Raw genomic sequence first — 19013 nt, 5'->3', positions numbered from 1 at the left:
CTATCCCCAATTATGTGCTGGCTGCTATGCTGCTGAATTACACTGAAAGCACTGAATGGTGCCATTATATTCCTTTTCAAAAGTTGTGGGCTATGAAATTCAATCTGAGGTATTTTTAATGAGTGTTCTGAGCCTCAGTTGCAGCTCTTCCAAAGAAACAAGGAGTGCAGTGTGCCACTAAATAGCGCCAAGGCCGGGGGTTAAACTCATTCAGTTTTTTTCCTCTCAGGGAGAGAAAGTAATATCAACATTTATTTGACAGGTATATGCTTGGTTCCATAGTTGAGCTTTAGTAAAACACCTTTCCATAAAGAAAACATTCTGAAAAATGAGGTTCTATCAGCTTCACATCAAACTCCCATCTAGTTTCTGAAAACAAATCTTGTGGTGTGTTTTCCAAAGCCAGTGCCCACAGTGCACATGCTGAGCTTGTGCTGCAGGCATCCTTGCACTGCAGGACGCTCTGACTCTAGCCATAAGGCACATCCTTGTGGGCAGAGCCATGTGGTGGAGGTGCAGCTCATGCCAGATGGAGACATCTGCCCAGTTACACCCCTTGGCTGTCAATTAAACGTAGATAATTCAGAGATAATCTTCGTCAGAGGCGCCTGCTGCCATCCCTAGCTCTCCACTAAGGGTTTTGCTGTCATAGCTGGAATGGCTTTGATGTGACTCCTGCCTTTCTTGCCCCTTTGAACAAGCCAAAGCTTTTCAGAGAAGCATTTTTAGTGTGCACCTGGTTTTACAAAAGCCATGTAAAATAAACACAAAAGTATTATTGCCTTCCATTTTTCTTACATGCTGAATTGTGAAGTACCTTGTTTCAGATGGTGAGGAAAGCTCTGTTAATTGCATCTGCCCTGCAACTCACTCCAAGATCTAAAATTCGTGTCAGGCTGGCTCTGGTTTTTGCAAGTCATCACCATTCAGTGTCAAGGCTATGAAGCTGGAATACATTGTGTGGATGATACTCTTCAGAAATGAAAATAGTCACTTCCAGCAGTAGATGTTTGCCTTGCTAAGGGAATAAAGAACTGCCTCAAGCCACTTTTTAGTTTTGCTAGCAGAATTAGGCAGAGATGACTCAGCATTTACAGGAGATACTTTAGGGAGTTAGATGACATATTTTTAGTAAGTTTTCTCATTGTTCTTTTAATGCCTCATTTTTCTTGTCCATTGTGCATTTTAAGGATGTTCAAGGAAAATAATTTTGGTTTAGTAACAGTGGTGCTGCCAAGAGTCTCCCACTGGAAGTCTCCAAGAACTGAATGGTTGGTGTGTGAAATTTTGCAGACTTAAACAGTCACTTAAAAGACTCGCTCTGCCACTACTGATTTCCCACAAATGTTTTATACCTATCTGAAGGAAGTTAGCAGTAATGATTGTACTACAAGAAACAAGGTTTGTTTGTTTTTTTTTTTCAGGAGGACTAATTGTGCAGAGACCTGTTTTTGCAGTTTGATATTTTTGGGGCTTAGGGCTTTTTGGCATTAGCAAGATCAGCATTCACATTTCATGTGAAGACATGTGTTGTCCCCATTTGAAGGATTTCTTAGAGGAATGCTGGGCATATAATGAAGTTTTCCAGCTGAGTTCCTAAGGAGAGGAGATCAGAGCACTGCCTTTTAAGTTGATAAAGTGAATTTTATGTGCGTATGTGGGAAAGGTAGGGAGTTTTAAATTAGTACAGAAAAGTTAATACAAGGTCAGTTGTACTTTTTAACCGAAAGTCAGCTGGTTAAAATACTGTAAATTACAGCTACAGGAGCCAGTGAACCAGGAAACTAATCATGAAGTACTTTTTTAATGCTTTTCACCATGAATAACATTTTGTAATAAACAGATGTGTACTTAGACTAAAGTGACCAAAGGCTGAATGTTTTTGGTCTACATGGTTTGTGGTGTTTAGCTGGTGAGAAGTTTCAGTTTTCCTTTGGCGTTAGTAAGAGCAGGATGGATGTGTGACATAAATTCTGTGGGATTTTGTGCCTATAGCTGCCTGAGGAGAAAATTCTCCAAGCATCTACCTCTTTCTTCCCCTTTCTTCCTCTTTACAAAGGCCTCCACTAGTTTTGTGGTGTTTGCTGCTGGTTATATAGTAACAAACTCCTTGTCAACTAGAAATTAGGGTAATTGAAAGGTGGGAAATAAAATCAGTATTAATATCATTTGCATTTGTAAGAACTGCAAAGAAATCAAAAGATTTGATTGTTATGCCTTAAGATGACAAGTTGGTCTGTGGTGTGAAAGACTCAGTTCTGAAGGTGCCCAGCCCACCTCTTCTCCATTTTTGTTTCCTCACATGCTCATTAAAATGGCACATATAATGCAGTGTGGGTGGTATTTGCCCATTAAGGTATAAAACTGGGATTTTATGAGCCAGGTGAAAAGAGACCAAGCAGAGCTTCCAATTCCAGTAGCTTTACAGTACTGTAATTAGGGAGATGTACAGCTACCTGAGGATTTACTGTAGCTGAATTTTGTGTTAGTCTGACCCTGCTGTAAGAAAAAGCTTAACCAAGCAATACTAAAAACAGCCTCATCATAAAACTTTACATTAGCTTTCCTAGTAATATTTTTCTTTTTCCTTCAACATTATTTAACTATTAAAGAGGATTATTTAGTATTTAATGTTCACCTGAATTTTGCTGTTTAGGTATTTCTGCTAAAGTTGATTTTTGGGCATTGGAAGAGACTTTAAAGTTTAGTAAGAGCAATCCTTCTGCTGCGGCCTATTTTAGAAAATATTTTGACATAAGCCACTTTGTCATGATCAGAAATTCAAGAGCATGGTTATAATAACAAATCTGTATATATTCAAATGTGGAAAATTGCAAATCTCTTTTGGAGACCATGCTAGAAACGCAAATGAATGAGGTGGTTATTAAAATCCTTCTCTTTATATTTTTGCCTCAATAATTTTTGGTGTGTTGATTTTTGGTTAGCAATCGAATTCCTAAAATAGTCATTATTGGAGTCATCTTGTTTGTCATAGCTGATAGGTGTGTGTGGGGGGAAGTGTAACTTTGCTGCTGCATTTTTTTTTTAAGGGTAGGTGTTTGGAGTAAAACACACCTGAAGTAAAAAGCATCGTATCTTACAATTACAATTACACTCTTTAGGAAAAGGTTCCACCAACAACAAAATTGATGGAAGGGTAAAAGTGTACATCAGAGACTGTGGAAAGCAAGCACTGGCATTAAGGGAATACAGCTTATGTGGTGAGTGTAAAGTAGTAAAGCAACCCACTAAAATCTTGAAAGAAAAGAACACTAAATAGTCTTATTGTTCGCACACAGCAGATGATCAATCGCCTGTTTTTAAGGCAGTATAAGAGACTTATTCTGTTACTGCATTTGGCCTCAATCCGCCCTTTGATGGTATGTGCACAGTCTGTGCAAAAGCATGTGGGATGTGTGCCAGGAGTGGAGCCTTCAACTACATTAAAATGGAAAATATCTTAAAAGGAATGAGGTTATCATAGGTTATCATAAAAATCTGCCTCTTCTCCTCAAATGGGGTGCTACCTGGTGTCTGCAGGTGCAGAGTGGGGATCTGCCTATTTAAAATTAGTGGTGGGAGTATGTGACTGCTGTGTTTAAAGGTGTCACTTCTCCGCTGTTCTTTGGCCTGGTATGTAGGAGTGATGAATCACACTTCTTCCAACATTTTTCAACTACCCAATCTGAGATGAACAGCAAGGTAAAAACTAGTAAGACCAGGTATAGGAGCTATCATTAAGGTCTAATGCTATTTTTATAGTTATCTAATCCTTCTTATGGGATTAACACCTGCACTTTGAAAGGGAGGAGAGGAGAAGGGCAGAGAATGTGTCTTGGCACTATTAGGTCCAGAGCAACAATACTCAGACCAGTGCTTCTTACCTTTAATCCCACCTTTCAGGAAATAGACTTTTGCTAAATATGGATTATGCATTTCATTTTATACCAGAAAGGAGAACTGTTTAAAATACAAAATTTGTCTTCAGATGCTGACAGCATTGTTCTCTTGTGAGTAGTTTTCAAGCCTTCTTTGTAGTATAAATTTCTGACAGGGTTATTTGTTTAAGAACTCAGTTGCTCAGTCTTATCTTTGAGGTTATTTTTATACTATTTGCTTATCATGAACACTTGTTGACAGGTTTTCTTTCCTTTCAAAACTGTAGATACATATATAATTTTTAACAGCTTTGAATAACTGAGAAAAGTTATGCTGTTAAGAACATTGTTATTTTTAGTATTGATTACAACTGTGTATGACTTCAGAAATAGTAATGAAAATACTGGATGGAGTTTTCATGATCATTTCTATGTAGTTGTTAAATTGGAGTATAAAAATGATTTGGCAGTCAGGGTGATCAGATACAAGGCTGATCAGTACAAGGGATTTTTTTGGTGATTAACCATGAAAGAGCAAATAAAATTTTAAACATTGTACAATATAATATTGAAGTATTTGTAAAATATTTAGGATGACCAAACTATCGCATTTCATTTTAGAGCATTTGAGCACCCAAAATGTTATAGGAACAGGACATTAATGGAAGAAATGCCTGCCTTTATATGGTGGCAGGTAGGAATGTACGTTTTTCTTTTAGATGAACATGAAGGAATTATTTTCTCTACTTATCAGTTGTTACTAATACACAAGCAAGTGTAATTAAAAAAAAATCCGAACAAAAAACCCCAAACTTTTTTTCTGACCTGTTTACAGTTTTGAAGAAGGAAAATAAAGTAGTCTGTGTTTCCACGTGAAAATAATTTCTTTATTTCCTAAAAATGGGACTTAACATTTTTCAGATGTTCAGAAGAAAGTGTTTATTTTATTTTGGTTTTTTTTAACCTGATATTACTGCTCAGTAATGTTAAAAACAAACAAACAAATATCTTTCAACCAAAGATCTTGTTCAAGCTGGGAACTGAGATTTGTTGGCTGTACAGAGAGAAGAACAGTAAAATAACTATTTGATGACAAACTTTTTTTTTTTTGATAGAATATTAGTGACATAATTGCTAAATAAACTGGGGGCGGGGGGTGTAATGTGTCCAAACACACTTCTTTCAAAGATCTGGATACCTTCCAGATATTGCTATGTACTTTCTTTTTTTTTTTTTACAAAAAAAATCTGTATTGTACTCGTGCCAAAGAATGGTCTACACAAGTATGTAGAGGGAGATTTTTTTAAATGATTGGCAATCGCTAGAACATGAAAGAATTGTTGAACCTATTAAAATATACACCATTGAAAGATCATAAGCAACATACAGTTTGGGATTTTGGTGGGAGTAGAGGGAGGTGAATTGAGTGTAGGACTGAGATGTTGAATGCATAACATGTAAAGCACACTAGTTTGACTGGGTACCTTCATAGCTTGCAGCTAAAAGTGGTAATGCACATTATTCATAATTTAGAACTGGATGTTCCCTGAAAATGTAAAGTGACTTTTAAGATGTGATTTCACAGAGCTAAATGAAAGGCCAGTTCAATACGCATTAAGCAATAAGGATGTGTAGCCAGAAATCAGTGAGCTTCTTTTCTCTGCAATAAATTCATAATATTATTTTGGTGTAAGGTTTATTATGCTGATGTCAAAAGAATAATAGTAGTTCCCTGGTATATCAGTATGACTGTGGCTCACTTCTTCTAACATGAACCCTGTAACACAGATGTCTGGCTCTTTTTTGTCAGGAGTATTGCTCACACATCTGCCAGTGTGCTCAGATGGCTGGTTTGGGGTAGGAAGAATTGTCCTTTGGAGCTGCAATATTTTTCCATTGATTACACAGGAGTCTGGCTGTCAACAGAAACAGGAGCAGTGGACCTCCACCCACTGCAGCTGCTTCCCAGCTCCTGCATGTTGCATGTGACCTTCCCCCAGGTGTGTTCCACCAGCATACCGTGCCCTCCTGTTTCCTTTCCCTCACTACCTTACAGTGTGGTATCTGTGGTGACAAGTGGTCTGGAGGAATAGTCTTGCCACCAACCTTCATTATTTCCATGCTTCCATGTCAATGTCCCACTTGCATACTTCATACTTCTTTGATCTTCCCCTTTGTGTGAGTTCTTTCCCTCCCTGTTGTGAGCTCTCATTCGATGATGCACAAGAAGAGCAGGAGGTAGGTCTCCTGGCTGTCCTTTCCCATGTTCTCCATATTTGCCAACATTGGTGACCTTCCCTCATTCAAATCTGTGAAACTTTTGTGATGGCTGTCTTGGGCTTTCTCGCTGTAGCAGCGAAAGGCCCTTCTGTAGCACAGGCTGTAGTAAAGCCTTTCCCCACCCTGCAACCTGATATGCATGCGAGGCTGTTTCGGGGGACTCATGGGCCCCCATGGATCAGCCTGGTGCTGGCATGGAGCAGGGAAAGCAGCCAAACTCTGGCTTGTGCAACCATGAAGCCACAGGGCTCTGGGACAGAAGCCAATGAAGCCTGCCTGGTACTTGCTGTCTGAAGCATGGCAACAGGGCCACACTTGATGGTTGGAAAATGCCTTCCAAATCCTGGAAATTTGTATTTTCTCATGGGGCTTGTAACCACATTCAAGTCAGACACAACTGTGTACTATAGATGATGTCATCGGTATGGCACACTCATTCCTGAATGCTTCCTCTGTCAGCTTGTCTTTGTGGTGCTCTGAATGACTCCTGGTTTGCTTCTATACCCAGTGGACTGAACTTTTAATTTATTGTGTTTAAATTTTTTAGTAGAGATGTCATGGAACTACACCATCTCTTTGAAACCTTGTGAGTTCCTGCTTTTGTGGATGTTGCACTTCTCTATCTGGTCCTGCAAGACTGGAGTTTCATCAGCCTCTAAATCTCAGCAGATGTTATATGCACAGCATTTCCTTTGAAAGAACTGTCAGATTTTATTTTGAGGTAGACTGATCAAAGCTAAGATGAGTTTAGAATAGTAATATTTACAAATATTAGAGTAAGAAGCATTTCATGTTATTGAACCATACTCTAGAGAAAATGCCAAGTGACATAAACACTACAAGACTGTTGTTCCATCGTCCAAATGCGTCTAAGAAAAAAAAAAAACTTTAAGAAAACACTCAGGAGGTTTTAATCAGATGCTTTAACTCAAGGTCTGAGATCAGACAGACGTGCTTTCCTCAGCTAACCTTAGGCAGTGTGGTAACGCAGGTGGTCTCTCTGCATTTTTCCATTGGTCAAAAATCCCCATGCACCCAGAGACACTTTATTTTCCCTGGGAGGAATGATGAATGAGAGGAGCCCATCAGATACTTTAGCGAGACATACATACATATGCAGAGGCATATTTTCATTTTTCTGGTTGTGCATAAGTAAGAAAGCTGCTTGCTTGAAGGTGACTGATAAACATGTCCTTCCTCTTTCTAGCAGCCCCAACCAAACTCTGAAGGCCTGAGACTAGTCTACAAGCAGGAGTAGTTGCTTCTAAATCACTTCTGGGTGTGTTTTCAGAGCAGTAAAATAACACTGTTATTACACTCAGTCTAGTGTCTCTAATATTATTCTGTTGCCTCCAAAGAAATGCACTTATCAGGAAGCTCTTTCATTAAGAGACAATGTATGTTTATTTTTGCTTATGTACAGTGGCAGATGGAGTGGAAAATATGGGAAGCTTTCTGTTAGACCTGACATAAAAGGTGCAATGGGCTGGGTGGGCTGGGTGGTGGACATTGAGGCTGCTTCTGGTTTAATGAAGCTGAAAAATGTGAAGTGAGTGTATTCAAATATACTTACACTTGATATTATTTTGGATATATTGTATCAGATCAAAAGTGCCTTTGCCATTTTTATCTTCTTGGCATTTTGTTATGAATTACTTTGGTTACTGCAAGGTTATGGTGAATGCTTAAAAAAAACGTACTTTTATCTGCAATTGCTCTTGATGTGTTTTCTGGCAGTATTCATGAAGATAACGTTTGCTACAGCAAACATTAACAAACAGTTAATAAAATAATCAGAGTGAACATTGCTTCCTGATGGCATAGGTCTGTTAGAGGCACTGGGAGTACGTTGGGCAAAAACCTGCTCAGCGAGTTCTTGGAGAAGTGAGCTTGGCTCTTTTCTTCAGACTTTTGAAACCAGCCAGCATTGAAGGGTTCGGTCATTGTGTCCTGTATCACCAGCGTGACAGTGCTGCTGTGGTGGCACATATATCCTTTCTGTAGACAAATGTCATTGCTTTAGTTTTTCTGGTGTAAGCCTCACTACTGGATATTTACTTTTCATAATTCATATTAGAAAATGTTAGATAAACTACCTTTGGAATGATGCTTTGTACTTCAGGTTGTGGTTGAAAAGCAGGTAGTATCCTAGGTGGGAAAAATAAAGTCCATTTATTTTTTGATATCCCAGTAAAACAGAGACCAAACTGCATAGTGGTACATCTGGGATGGGGTGGGAGCAGCTTCCCACTTGCAAGTGGGCTGTTGGTGTGGCCACTGCCTGGAGATGCCCACACTTCAGCTCAGAGTCAGGTTTGAGACAGGTCAGCTAGTCTGCTGATCTCTAATGGTTTTCTTTTCTTAGCTTAGTTACTGCTGTTTAATTTTGCTCTAGTAATTATTTACTGGGCTGAAAGGGAAGGGGCCAGTCTGTAGGTTTGAGTGCAAGGGTGCTTGTCCAGGGTGTGATTGGCCTCTTATAAAAGTGAGGTTTGTGCAATTTAATGGGTTATTATTTGTTCTGAAGTGAGTGTAGGTCAGTGTTTCAGGCCCTCTTGAGTTAAAATAGGTGCATTTGTCCAAGGAACAAAAATATTTTATTTCAATGATTGGCCTTTTTATACAGAGTCTGTCTTTTGCAGAAGACTTGCTAGTGAGTTGTAATTTACAGTATTTTCTGCAGGTGTGGATTTAACAGATGGGCTGATGAAAAGAATCCTTACAATCAGCAGAGCAGCAGCTCTGGAAGCTAATATTGGGCTAGAACATCTGGTCTTTATAGAGGAAGGCTTTCAGCATTTGGGGGGAAACACTTGCTCTTGACTCCTCCAAATTACTCACCAACCTGATCAGGGTAACAGGCCTGAACCAGCCTCAGTGCCTCACAGCAGGAGGCTTAGGGTAAGCCCATACGAAGTCAGAACCCATGACTTGAGCCTGTTGCAGATCAAGAGACATCCAGCAACCCCTCAGTCCCTGGTGTTTGGTATCATAGGCCTGTCAGTGGGCATTCTGGTTTCATTATGTTGTACACAGATGTACATAGCACCACCTGACGTGGTTTGAAGGGACATGGGATGAAATAACTATCCTGCAAAATTCACAGTAGAAATTAGCCTCGGCAGATGTAAGAGAACTATATCTCAAGTCCCTCTTCTCTACTTCTTCTATTTCATGGTATTTTTCCCTCAAAAATAAAAATGCACTAAAGATGGATTCAGAACTGCCATCCAGGGATGGATGGATATATTCTGTAGCTTTAAAACTAGTGTAATTATTGTTAACTGCCCTGTGGGTATGGTTGTCATATCCACTGATTTTGTAAACAGTTTTGGCTGTGTTGTTTGCTGAACAATTTCTTAGCATAATAATTTTTCTTCCACTAATTAAAAGCATCTTTGTAACTCTAGGCTTTGTTTTCTTCTTATAGCAAAGAGCTCCAGGGAAAGTCTTGCATGATGCTGTTTGCAACCACCTGAACCTTGTCGAAGGTGACTACTTTGGCCTTGAATTTCCAGATAATAAAAAGATGATGGTATGTAAATGGATTAATTTTCATCTGGTTTTCATTTGCATACACACTGTATTCTCTCCTTTTGCTCCTTACTTGAAAGATATGTTTAATCCTCAATTTCCAAAAGGAAAAGGACTTTTTAAAAAAAAAAGTTCTTGCCTACTGGAGTTGAAGAAATGTTTTTAAAACCTAATTGCTCCTGTCAGACTTCATCTGTGTTGAAAATAACAGCCAATTCAGACACAAGTTTGGAAAGCATTTTGTTTTTATAAGTTGCTGTAGAGAAGCCAAAGGCTGGATTGTTGCAAGCCTCAACTCTTGATTTTACAGTCCTGCTTGGAGTGCAGAAACGATCTTTCTCCACTGACAGAGAAGTTGCAATGATTGTGACAGAGTTCATGAAAAACATTTTGGGGCAAGAAAAGGGATACATAAAATGTGATAAGGTTAATAAAAGGAAAGAAAAGCCAAAAACCCCAAATAAATTGATGGAAGTTTTATCTCAGGAGCTGTGTGGCACAGTCAGGTGTCCTGGTCCTGACACTCTGGACTCTGGAGATCAGCTACTGGCAACATTCAGGCATTGCACTAACAGTATCTTGTAGCAGAGAAAGCTAGAGGCTAATGATTCTTAGCCTTTAATGACTTTCTTTTTGAAGTTTGTTTTACTTTAGATTTACTTGTGACCTACTGGCATGTGTTCTAGTTATCTGAATTGCTTTACCAGTACGTTCTGATGTACACTGGATTTCATGCCTGTTGAGTGGATTTTGCATCTGTAGCCTGGCTGACCTAAAGGAGATGAGTTTGGGCAATTCAAAAAAAAAAAAATCTGTTCTCTGTCCATTTAGTTAAAATATGCATAAGGAGTAATATTTCTTAATGAAATAAACTGTAGCAATCTCTTGTCTGTCATGGTCTAGTACAGGCATATCATATCATGGCTAGGCTTTACAAACAAAGATTTGAGAAAGACTCTACCCACATTTGCTACAGGCACGCTGGTGGCTAAAGAGGCCAGTGCAAGATAGACAAGATTGGTTGCAAAAGGCTCAACAGACAGACTCCTCGGATGGTATCGGCAGGATGTGATTCTTTCTGCGTTGTCTTTTCGATGGTGATCCTGTGTGTGTTCTCAAAGGAAGCAGCAGCGTTATGGATTGTGTGTCTCCAGACCTCCCGATTGGAGGCCAGGGTAGACCAGCAATGAAGACCAATGTGGCCAAGGCTGAGATGTTGAGTACAGGCATAGACACTAGACAACAGACATTGAAACTGAACACTAGTGGTCATATTGATTTAGGTTAACTGCAATTAAATAGGAAATTTTTAAAAATGGATGTTAATCTTTAGAAGTCATCTGCTTCACAGTTTGCTCTTGGAATTACATGAAATACAGTTTACTAGAAAGTTTAGTATTCTGCCAGATATCTTTGGCTAATGCTTTAGGTAACTTGAGAGCTTAACATAACTCTTCAAAACAGTGCAACTGTACAGTACTATTACAGCAGAGGGTTTGCGTAGTCATGTTAATAATGGCATACTGACATTGCTGATGTATGTATGTAAAACCAAAATGAATTCTAACATTTATTGTATATACAGTTGCTTTTTAGTTTTCTAGAAAGTAGAGAAGGTCATTTGATCAACCTTCTCTGCTTCACAGGTCATTAAGTTTCAAATGGATGACCCTCTGTGTTTTGCTCAGAGACCTCGAGTAAACAGTTTTCAGTCTTGTGAAAACAGAACCCTTTATTTGCATGAGGCAGAACACAGGAGAGATCGAGGTGCTGCCACTGCCTGAGGCTCTTGCAGTGGCAGGAACTGACTGGCTGGAAATATGTCCGGACAGTCATAGCGGGGAAGATGTGGTTCTGATGAAGAGGAAGGTGGAAAAAAACCCCTAAAGCTATTGCCAGTTTGACCTGAAGGAAAATAGCTCCATGCACTGAGCATGGTAACTCACCTGGCCCCTACTCTTGGGAAAGGAAATACTAGCCAAATATCTGAGAGCACTGGTCTACATTCTTGCTGGTTGTTCCAGTCTTTACTTCTGAAAAATGGGGAGATACCACAAACCTTGCCTACATCCAGTCAGCTATGCCCCAAGAATGGTGAGATTCAGTGGAATGAATGGCTTCAACTACCTGAAAGCAACTCACAGAAACTCTGAACCAGAAGATTTGATTATGAATTGTTGTTTCAATGTGGAACAGCCCTCTGAGAGTATTATTTACACTTAAACTGTTGTAACCAGTTTATATGATGCGGTTGAGGTGAATGTTCCTGTGGGATTTAACATTTTCTGAGCTTCATGGTGGCCATAATGTAGAACTCAAACACTGTGCAAAAAAAAAAATTGCAGTTAATAGTGTGTCTGAGAAATAAAACACACATGCTTATTTTGCATTCATATCATCTGAACAGAATGAGTTGCTTTTCCAATGTAGAGTGCAATGTAAAAGGAAAAACAATTATTTAAAGTGTATTTATTTGGATGCAATCATATGTACAGGAAGTCATATATTCACAGTTCAGCTGTGCTTATTTCAACATACAAGACTCCAGACCTCATATCTGACATATTGACAGTTGTATGTCAAGATGCCTGGCAGATGTATACATTCAACCATGCCATGCTTGCAACAGATAAGGTCTGCTGAAGATGGGAGATGAATGTGGAGGGTCTGAAGGCTGCACTTCCTGCTGGGACAAGGAGAAACGAGGCACTGTTGCCAAGCTTGGGGTTTCACAGAGTTTCATCACACTTGATGTCTGCCCCAATTCTCCAGCTGCTGAAATCTGGTCATCATTGTGGAATGCCAGCCTTCATTTAACAAATAAGTAATCTAGCCTCTGTAGTTCTGGAGAAAATTGGAAACATAAATCTTAATTGAGTCCTCACATTAATTTTCATTTCCAGTTTATAAACCAGTCTCAGATTTACAGTGTTTATAGTATGGGAGTTGCATGATGTGTGTATTTTGATTCCTTGGGTTTGGTGACACTGGTAACATCTTTGTTTTGGCTCACATTTCTCTCTACATGCATTCAATACATGCATTTGTAGTATCCAGCAGTCTATCCAAGGATGTTATAACTTGCTTGTAGGATGACTGGGAAAGTAAAGAAAGGAATGATGCACTTGTGTGCTCATGCTGTATCATAAACTACCTCTGGGGAGAAGGGAGATTTATCTGATTTATCTTTTTTTTAGTGTCAAGTAAAATATATTACTCTCATAATCTTGCAAATTGACTATCTCATATTTGATATGTCGTTTTTCTAACTAAACTTGGCAAAGTCCCTGGCCTTGGTTGCAGATTATGTGTGTGCAAACTTTCTGAAACAAAACAGTTTTAAGTTATTGAAGTGTCAGAGTGATTTAGAACCAGTTTAACATGTGATAAACACTGTGTTCCTGTTCTTGGATAACCAAGTTTCTTTAGCCTCAGTCTAGACTGAGAAATGTAAGAAGAATTCAAGCACTCATATTAGTTAATGATAAAAATATCACACAGCATTGGAGGAGTTATAGCAGCAATACAGGCCTGTTCCTGTCTGGCTTCTCAGGTGATATTAGAAAATTGGTATTTTGAGTATGTTTCAGTCTCTGCATAATGTAAAATTATTAAAGGTCAAAGAAGTAATAATTTTAATACATACTGTTTTTCTAGAGGAAGACTCAGTTAATTTGTTTTTTAATAGCTTTGACCTTTTTGATGGTTCTTCCACAAATTCCAGACATCTACAAGGGAGGCCCTGTGCAATTTAGTGAGATAACAAAATGCAAATCTTGGGCATAGGTAGTTAGTTACCAGCTGAGAACTGTGAGCTGTCATACTTCTCCAGGTCCTGTGAATCATCTGGCTTTTACCTTCAGCTTTCTGTAAAGTTTTGTCCAGAACATTCTGATTTGAGACTGTAGGATGTGGATTTAAGGTCTTAAAACTGTAATTCCACCTGCTACTTGCCTTTTGAAAGCTGAAGGAAAGACCCATACACTGTCCTGGAAAATGGGTTGTTAAAAAACATATGAAACTAAACTATATGCAGAAGTTACACTGCCCCCAGTTAAGAAAGTCTGGGCCTGAGCTTCCTGGCTTTATAAAAGAGAAAATTTTTCCACAAATCGAAAGTAAGCTTTCTCCCACCTTTGTGCTATTGTCTGCCTCACATCTGAGAGGACATTCCTCCCACAGGTGCTGAGAGGGAGGCTCCTTTATCTACGTGGAACCAAGCAAGGGAGCTCCAAATTTATACCCAGACCTCACAGTAGGACTCCTGTTGGGTCCCCAAAACCAGGAGGCTCCTGCTTTCTTGTTTCTCTATTTGCTCAATGTTCTTGGCTCAAAGGCAAGCACCATCCCTTTTTACTTACCTTTCTCAAAATTAATTAGGATGAGGACCACAATGACAGTATAGGACTGTCTTTTTCTAAACTCCTATTTTCAGTTGTTCTTTCCACAAAATTAGTGGTTCCTGACCAAATGTGCTGATGTGTTGATGCCTGAGACAAGTGAGGGGTAGATTTCCTCACTGTTTCCCATCTCTCTGAATCTGTACTGCTTCAAAAGCTGTGCCAATTAACAATGCCAGTTTCTGAGCATCTTCCAGAGTTTTAGGGAGAAAATCCACTGTGTATAATTAAGGAAAGCATAATGACCACACTGGAAAAAAATACGTATGCTGCTGATAATCTAAGTAATGCAATTAAAAATGCTCCTCTAGTAGTTTATTCAGAGATGATAACCACCTTCTTTTGTTTTCAGGTGTGGCTTGATCTTTTGAAGCCTGTTATGAAACAGATTAGAAGTAAGTATTTCCTTGTTGACATTTCTTTCCTTAGTCTGAGAGTATTTGAATAAATTAGGACTCTGTCAGTTGCAATCTTTAGCTTCTAAACTTTCTTCGCTGAATTTTTTGGGGATTCTTTTTTATTTCTGATCTGTCCTTAAGAGATGTACTATGCATGATGTGAAGTTATGTCACATGAACATATGAAGGGGCTGACCCTGTAGGAGGCTGAAATTTAGTCAGTCACTAGAAGAGGCACTGGTGGCAGTGGAGGTAACAATTTTGTAGAGAAAAATGTAGTACAGTAAAAGGAGGTTTAAAGGAAGCATACGTTGCTGACAGGTAGCAGTTATTGGGATAGAAGAAAAAGAACACAAAGATGTTAGTACTGGGAAGGAGCTAGCAGATGTATTACAACTGTGTGGGACATTGCTGCAGAACCTGAAACTGTTAGAGATGAAGAGGAGGGAACAGTTGGGATAGGGCCTTCAGGAGAAGTTATGATGGGTGGTGGGAAAGGATAGGAAATTGTAAGTAGCCACCAGCTCTGGAAAGAGTAGAAGTGAACAGGAAAGGTTTTGGTTATTTTGTTTATCTGTCAAATATCAGACAAGTTTTTAATTTATTGAGCTTTACTATTGAGACTTAAGTTTTCCTAGGTGCATCTCTGGTGGTGTTAGTCTGAGTGTATGCTTTGGCACCTGTCCCTCTCACACAATGAACATGCATTGTTTCTTTTGTCATTGGTCGTACTTGCGAAAGTTGGAACAAATGTGCTGCTGTTAAAATGGAAATAAAAATTTGTTAGTGACCTTGAAAAATAGAGTGTATTTGAAAAATACACTTGAAAAATAAAGTGTATAATTAGCTCTCTCCTGTTCCAGAGCAAGGAAAATAGACACACATTATATTTTATTGGATTGACTCATGTAATTACTAGAAACAGACTTGGTTTTAGGAGAGTAGCTCTTGACGAAGTTACTGTTCTCTTTTATTGTGTGTAAATTTTATTGGGCAGTCTCTAAATATCCTGCATACTAACAAAGGACAGGAGGTTAGCATGTCTGTATGCACTGCAGATTACATGAATCATCCCTTGTACATCATTGTGGATAATAAAATTTGGCCAGCATGTTACTGATGTTTACTAACTTCCTTTGACATTTCCCCTAGGACCGAAGCACGTTGTTGTAAAATTTGTGGTAAAGTTCTTCCCACCTGACCACGCTCAGCTGCAGGAGGAACTGACAAGGTTAGTAGCTGCATGACTATTCTTTCTTGCTAAATCTTTGATGGACAGAGGGGAAAATATGGAATTTGAGATGAATGGGTGAGGATCGATGACTGCCTCTTTGTATTAGCTTAATACAATTTGTCCCAGCCTTGAATGCACCTGAAAAAAGAGGCCCTAAGATTCAGTTGCAGTTCACGCTGAGGGGTTCTGCAAAGTGTGTGAGTCCTTTGCCTCCTTGGATTTGAAGTCCAAGGAAAGCTTTACTACACCCCAAGAGAAGTCAGTTTGGCAACAGAGTTCTCTAAGCTCCTTTGGCAGTGGTGTTGGAAGGGACCTGACTAAATCGTGTATTGGCAGCCTGGATCACCCTTCTGCTGAGGGACACATGTGACTGCACTCGTGTTTGGGATAGAGCAGTTTTACATGAATTGCTAATTTACGGCAGCATTGAACCCTATTTGTAGAGCCAACACACATGCCAAAGGTTTGCACAGGTGAAAAGTGTGACTTTGGAGATGGAGAAATAGAAAGGAAAAGGAATAGAATGAAAAATAAGAGGAAGGTAGAGATAGATACACACACATGCAGACAGAGTACCTTAAAGGTGTGTTTCTTTTTACTGCATTTCAAAAACTTCATTGAACCTCTGAATTTCACACTGCTTTGGCACAAAGACTTGTATTCCTCTGTGAGTAAATATGTATATGAGGGACCTGTTAAGGTTCTTTATCACTAAGAGGTCCTTCCTTTATGGTCAGAAACATTGTTTTGTTGCAGTATTTCTTCACTGCAACTTTTCATTTATTTTTCTGGTTAACAGTATTATAAATTACATGTTTCCATTTTCATTCACTACTTTCACTATTAGTTTTTATTTTCAATCTTCTCACAAGGCAAAGTCCTCTTTTACAAAGAGCTCTGGTGTCCTTATGACTTGCATTATAGAAAACAAGTCCACTTTAGTGACGTTCACTTTTTATCTTTGTCATGTTTTATTTTGAAATAGAGCATTGGAATGGAAAAAAGTAAATTATTGATATCACTTTAAGGCCTGAAAAGAGAAAAGTAGAAATGTGGGGTAGGGAGAAGGAATATTTACTTGAAAGATTGAATAAAAAGAATAAAAGGATGAATGGAAACTCACAATGTGATGTTACTAATGAAACATTTCTGTTTCCCAGTAGATGTCCTGCACAGCAGTTGCTTAGTATGTGAACTATAAATTGATTTTTGATGATCTCTTTCTGCATCTGAAGATGTGCCTCTGAATCCTAATGACTTTTGTTGTTATATTTTACGTATTTATGCTTAGGGACTTGAGTATATGTACACAACAGTGTGCAGGATGTGAAAGTATTATCCACAGGGAACTGCTTCATGACTTGAAGAAGAGAATATAGCATTTTTGAGCCATATTCTTCTCCCAGGGTGAATTTTTTGGGTAGGCAGATGTCTGCAGGTTTCAAAAGGATGTTATGTAGATCTGCCATATTATTTCAGTACGTACATACACAGTACAATTCCATACTCCTCAAATCAGCTTGCCCCTTTTATTTCATGTACCTACATCTCATCATTCAGAAATTCACTGTTCAAATGAGAACTTTTCCATGAACTTATTAAAATCTAGTCTTATTAAAACTATTGAGATGCTCTTGTGAGTTCTCCAGAAGAGCTGCCATCTTTGGAAGGCTTGTTGAGGTATCTGACCAGTTCAGGTTTCATATCAGCTGTAGGAGAAATGCCTGGTTTTTTGTTTGGTTTTTTTTTTATAAGGAAGAATTGGATACTGAGTGGAACTAAGATATTCAATTTTTGTTGAAGCGAGAAGAATTTAAATGTTGAAATCATGTCATGAACATAGGTTGTCTCTGTACTTAACTATCAATGTAGAATTGCCCTACGTGGCCAGTGGTTTGGAGGCAATGTTTAAAAGGGCTGGTACATGACCGTGCAGGTAATAGAACCACAGAGGTATCAGAACAAGCTAGAGCTGATTCATCAAGGTTTTGTGCATCATTTCCTGATGAGTGTCAAGGTGGAAGTTTGCAGTTCTCTTTTTATTCTACAAGAATCAACTGATACCTCTAAATCACTGATTTATCTGTCATTTCTTCATAGTTAAAACCAGCTGCATTATCTAGGATTGCTTGCTGTTTTGCTGAGTACCTAATAGCTGTCATGTTTGCTTCCACTGTCATATCTCATTGCTCTAGTTCCAAGGGAGGGAAGAAGAGAGATATATCTTGGTTCTGCAAAGCAGACACTGTGTATGACTCTAATGGCAGTAATACACTATCTGTTGTGTTTTATTTAGCCTCTAAACTTAGGTAATTCTGATCACTTCTGTAAATTCCAAAAAGTGTAAGGAACACACAGTCAAAGCCAGAGGCGGTGTTGAAATAATTTAGCCTCTTTCCTTCCTTCTTTGTGTAGCTCTTTGTTCATGTTTGTTTTGCAGGTACCTATTTGCCTTGCAAGTGAAGCAGGACTTGGCACAGGGAAGGCTAACCTGTAATGATACCAGCACTGCCCTCCTAATCTCACACATAGTACAGTGTAAGTTCCCATTTTTCTTCTTTCCAGAAGGATAAACAGGATAACTGGTTGAACATGCTTCGCAGGGTTACCTGCTACTAGCTGCTGTAGGGACAGGCCTAAGCCATATGGACAATTTATTGTACTTGGGTATGATGACATTCAAATACAGATAATTTACTCTTTCAAATAAAAAGAGCTTCTGGACACTGTATTTGCATTTTTAAAGCACTGCATTCGATAGGCTGGAAAAGATAATTTAAAAAGTACACTTTGCAGGCCATGGCAAACAGGTTGAATTCTTCTGAATTCCTGTTTTATTATATTTTGCATCATGTCAGCAGAGCATTCGAATTCCTGGAGATCTGTATGCTGTCTAGAGAATGTAGTAAATAAACATGCTTAGAATGCCAGACTAAATCACAGTCCTGATGGGGAAGAAAAGAAAACAACAACAGATTTTAAGCCTTTTTTTTTTAATAGCAAAATACGCGCAATAGGACAGTTCAGTAGAATCATACATTAACTTTATTCACCACATCAAAGCTTCTTTTAGCTTCCACATCACTTTAAAGACAGTGTATGTTTTCCATTTCAAGACTTTATGGATACTCATCTTGAGAAAAACATTTGGAAAAAACCACCTAGTAGCAAGTATAATGATTGTAATCGACATTGACGCACCATTCCCCTGACACACCAATGCAGACTGGTGAGAAGCACTCATTTCTAGGTGTGTAAAAATGGCAAGTCATCACCATTGCTCTTGTGC

At 38.8% G+C, this 19013-nt stretch overlaps 1 protein-coding gene across 7 annotated transcripts in view; it reads left to right on the top strand.

Annotated features, from left to right (window-relative positions):
- The window catches only part of FARP1 (FERM, ARH/RhoGEF and pleckstrin domain protein 1), a 202641-nt gene that overhangs the window by 125607 nt on the left and 58021 nt on the right, over positions 1-19013 (top strand). For all 7 annotated transcript variants that reach the window (XM_027645005.1, XM_027645023.1, XM_027645015.1 and 4 more), the window contains 4 exons: positions 9589-9693; positions 14445-14487; positions 15643-15721; positions 18165-18262. In XM_027645005.1, the coding sequence (XP_027500806.1) occupies positions 9589-9693; positions 14445-14487; positions 15643-15721; positions 18165-18262 (325 nt within the window). The remainder of the gene's footprint in view (positions 1-9588; positions 9694-14444; positions 14488-15642; positions 15722-18164; positions 18263-19013) is intronic.

Source organism: Corapipo altera, unplaced genomic scaffold (genome assembly GCF_003945725.1).
Source record: "Corapipo altera isolate COAL_440 unplaced genomic scaffold, ASM394572v1 0, whole genome shotgun sequence".
NCBI classification, from domain to species: domain Eukaryota; kingdom Metazoa; phylum Chordata; class Aves; order Passeriformes; family Pipridae; genus Corapipo; species Corapipo altera.
This window is presented reverse-complemented; position numbering and strand designations above follow the sequence as displayed.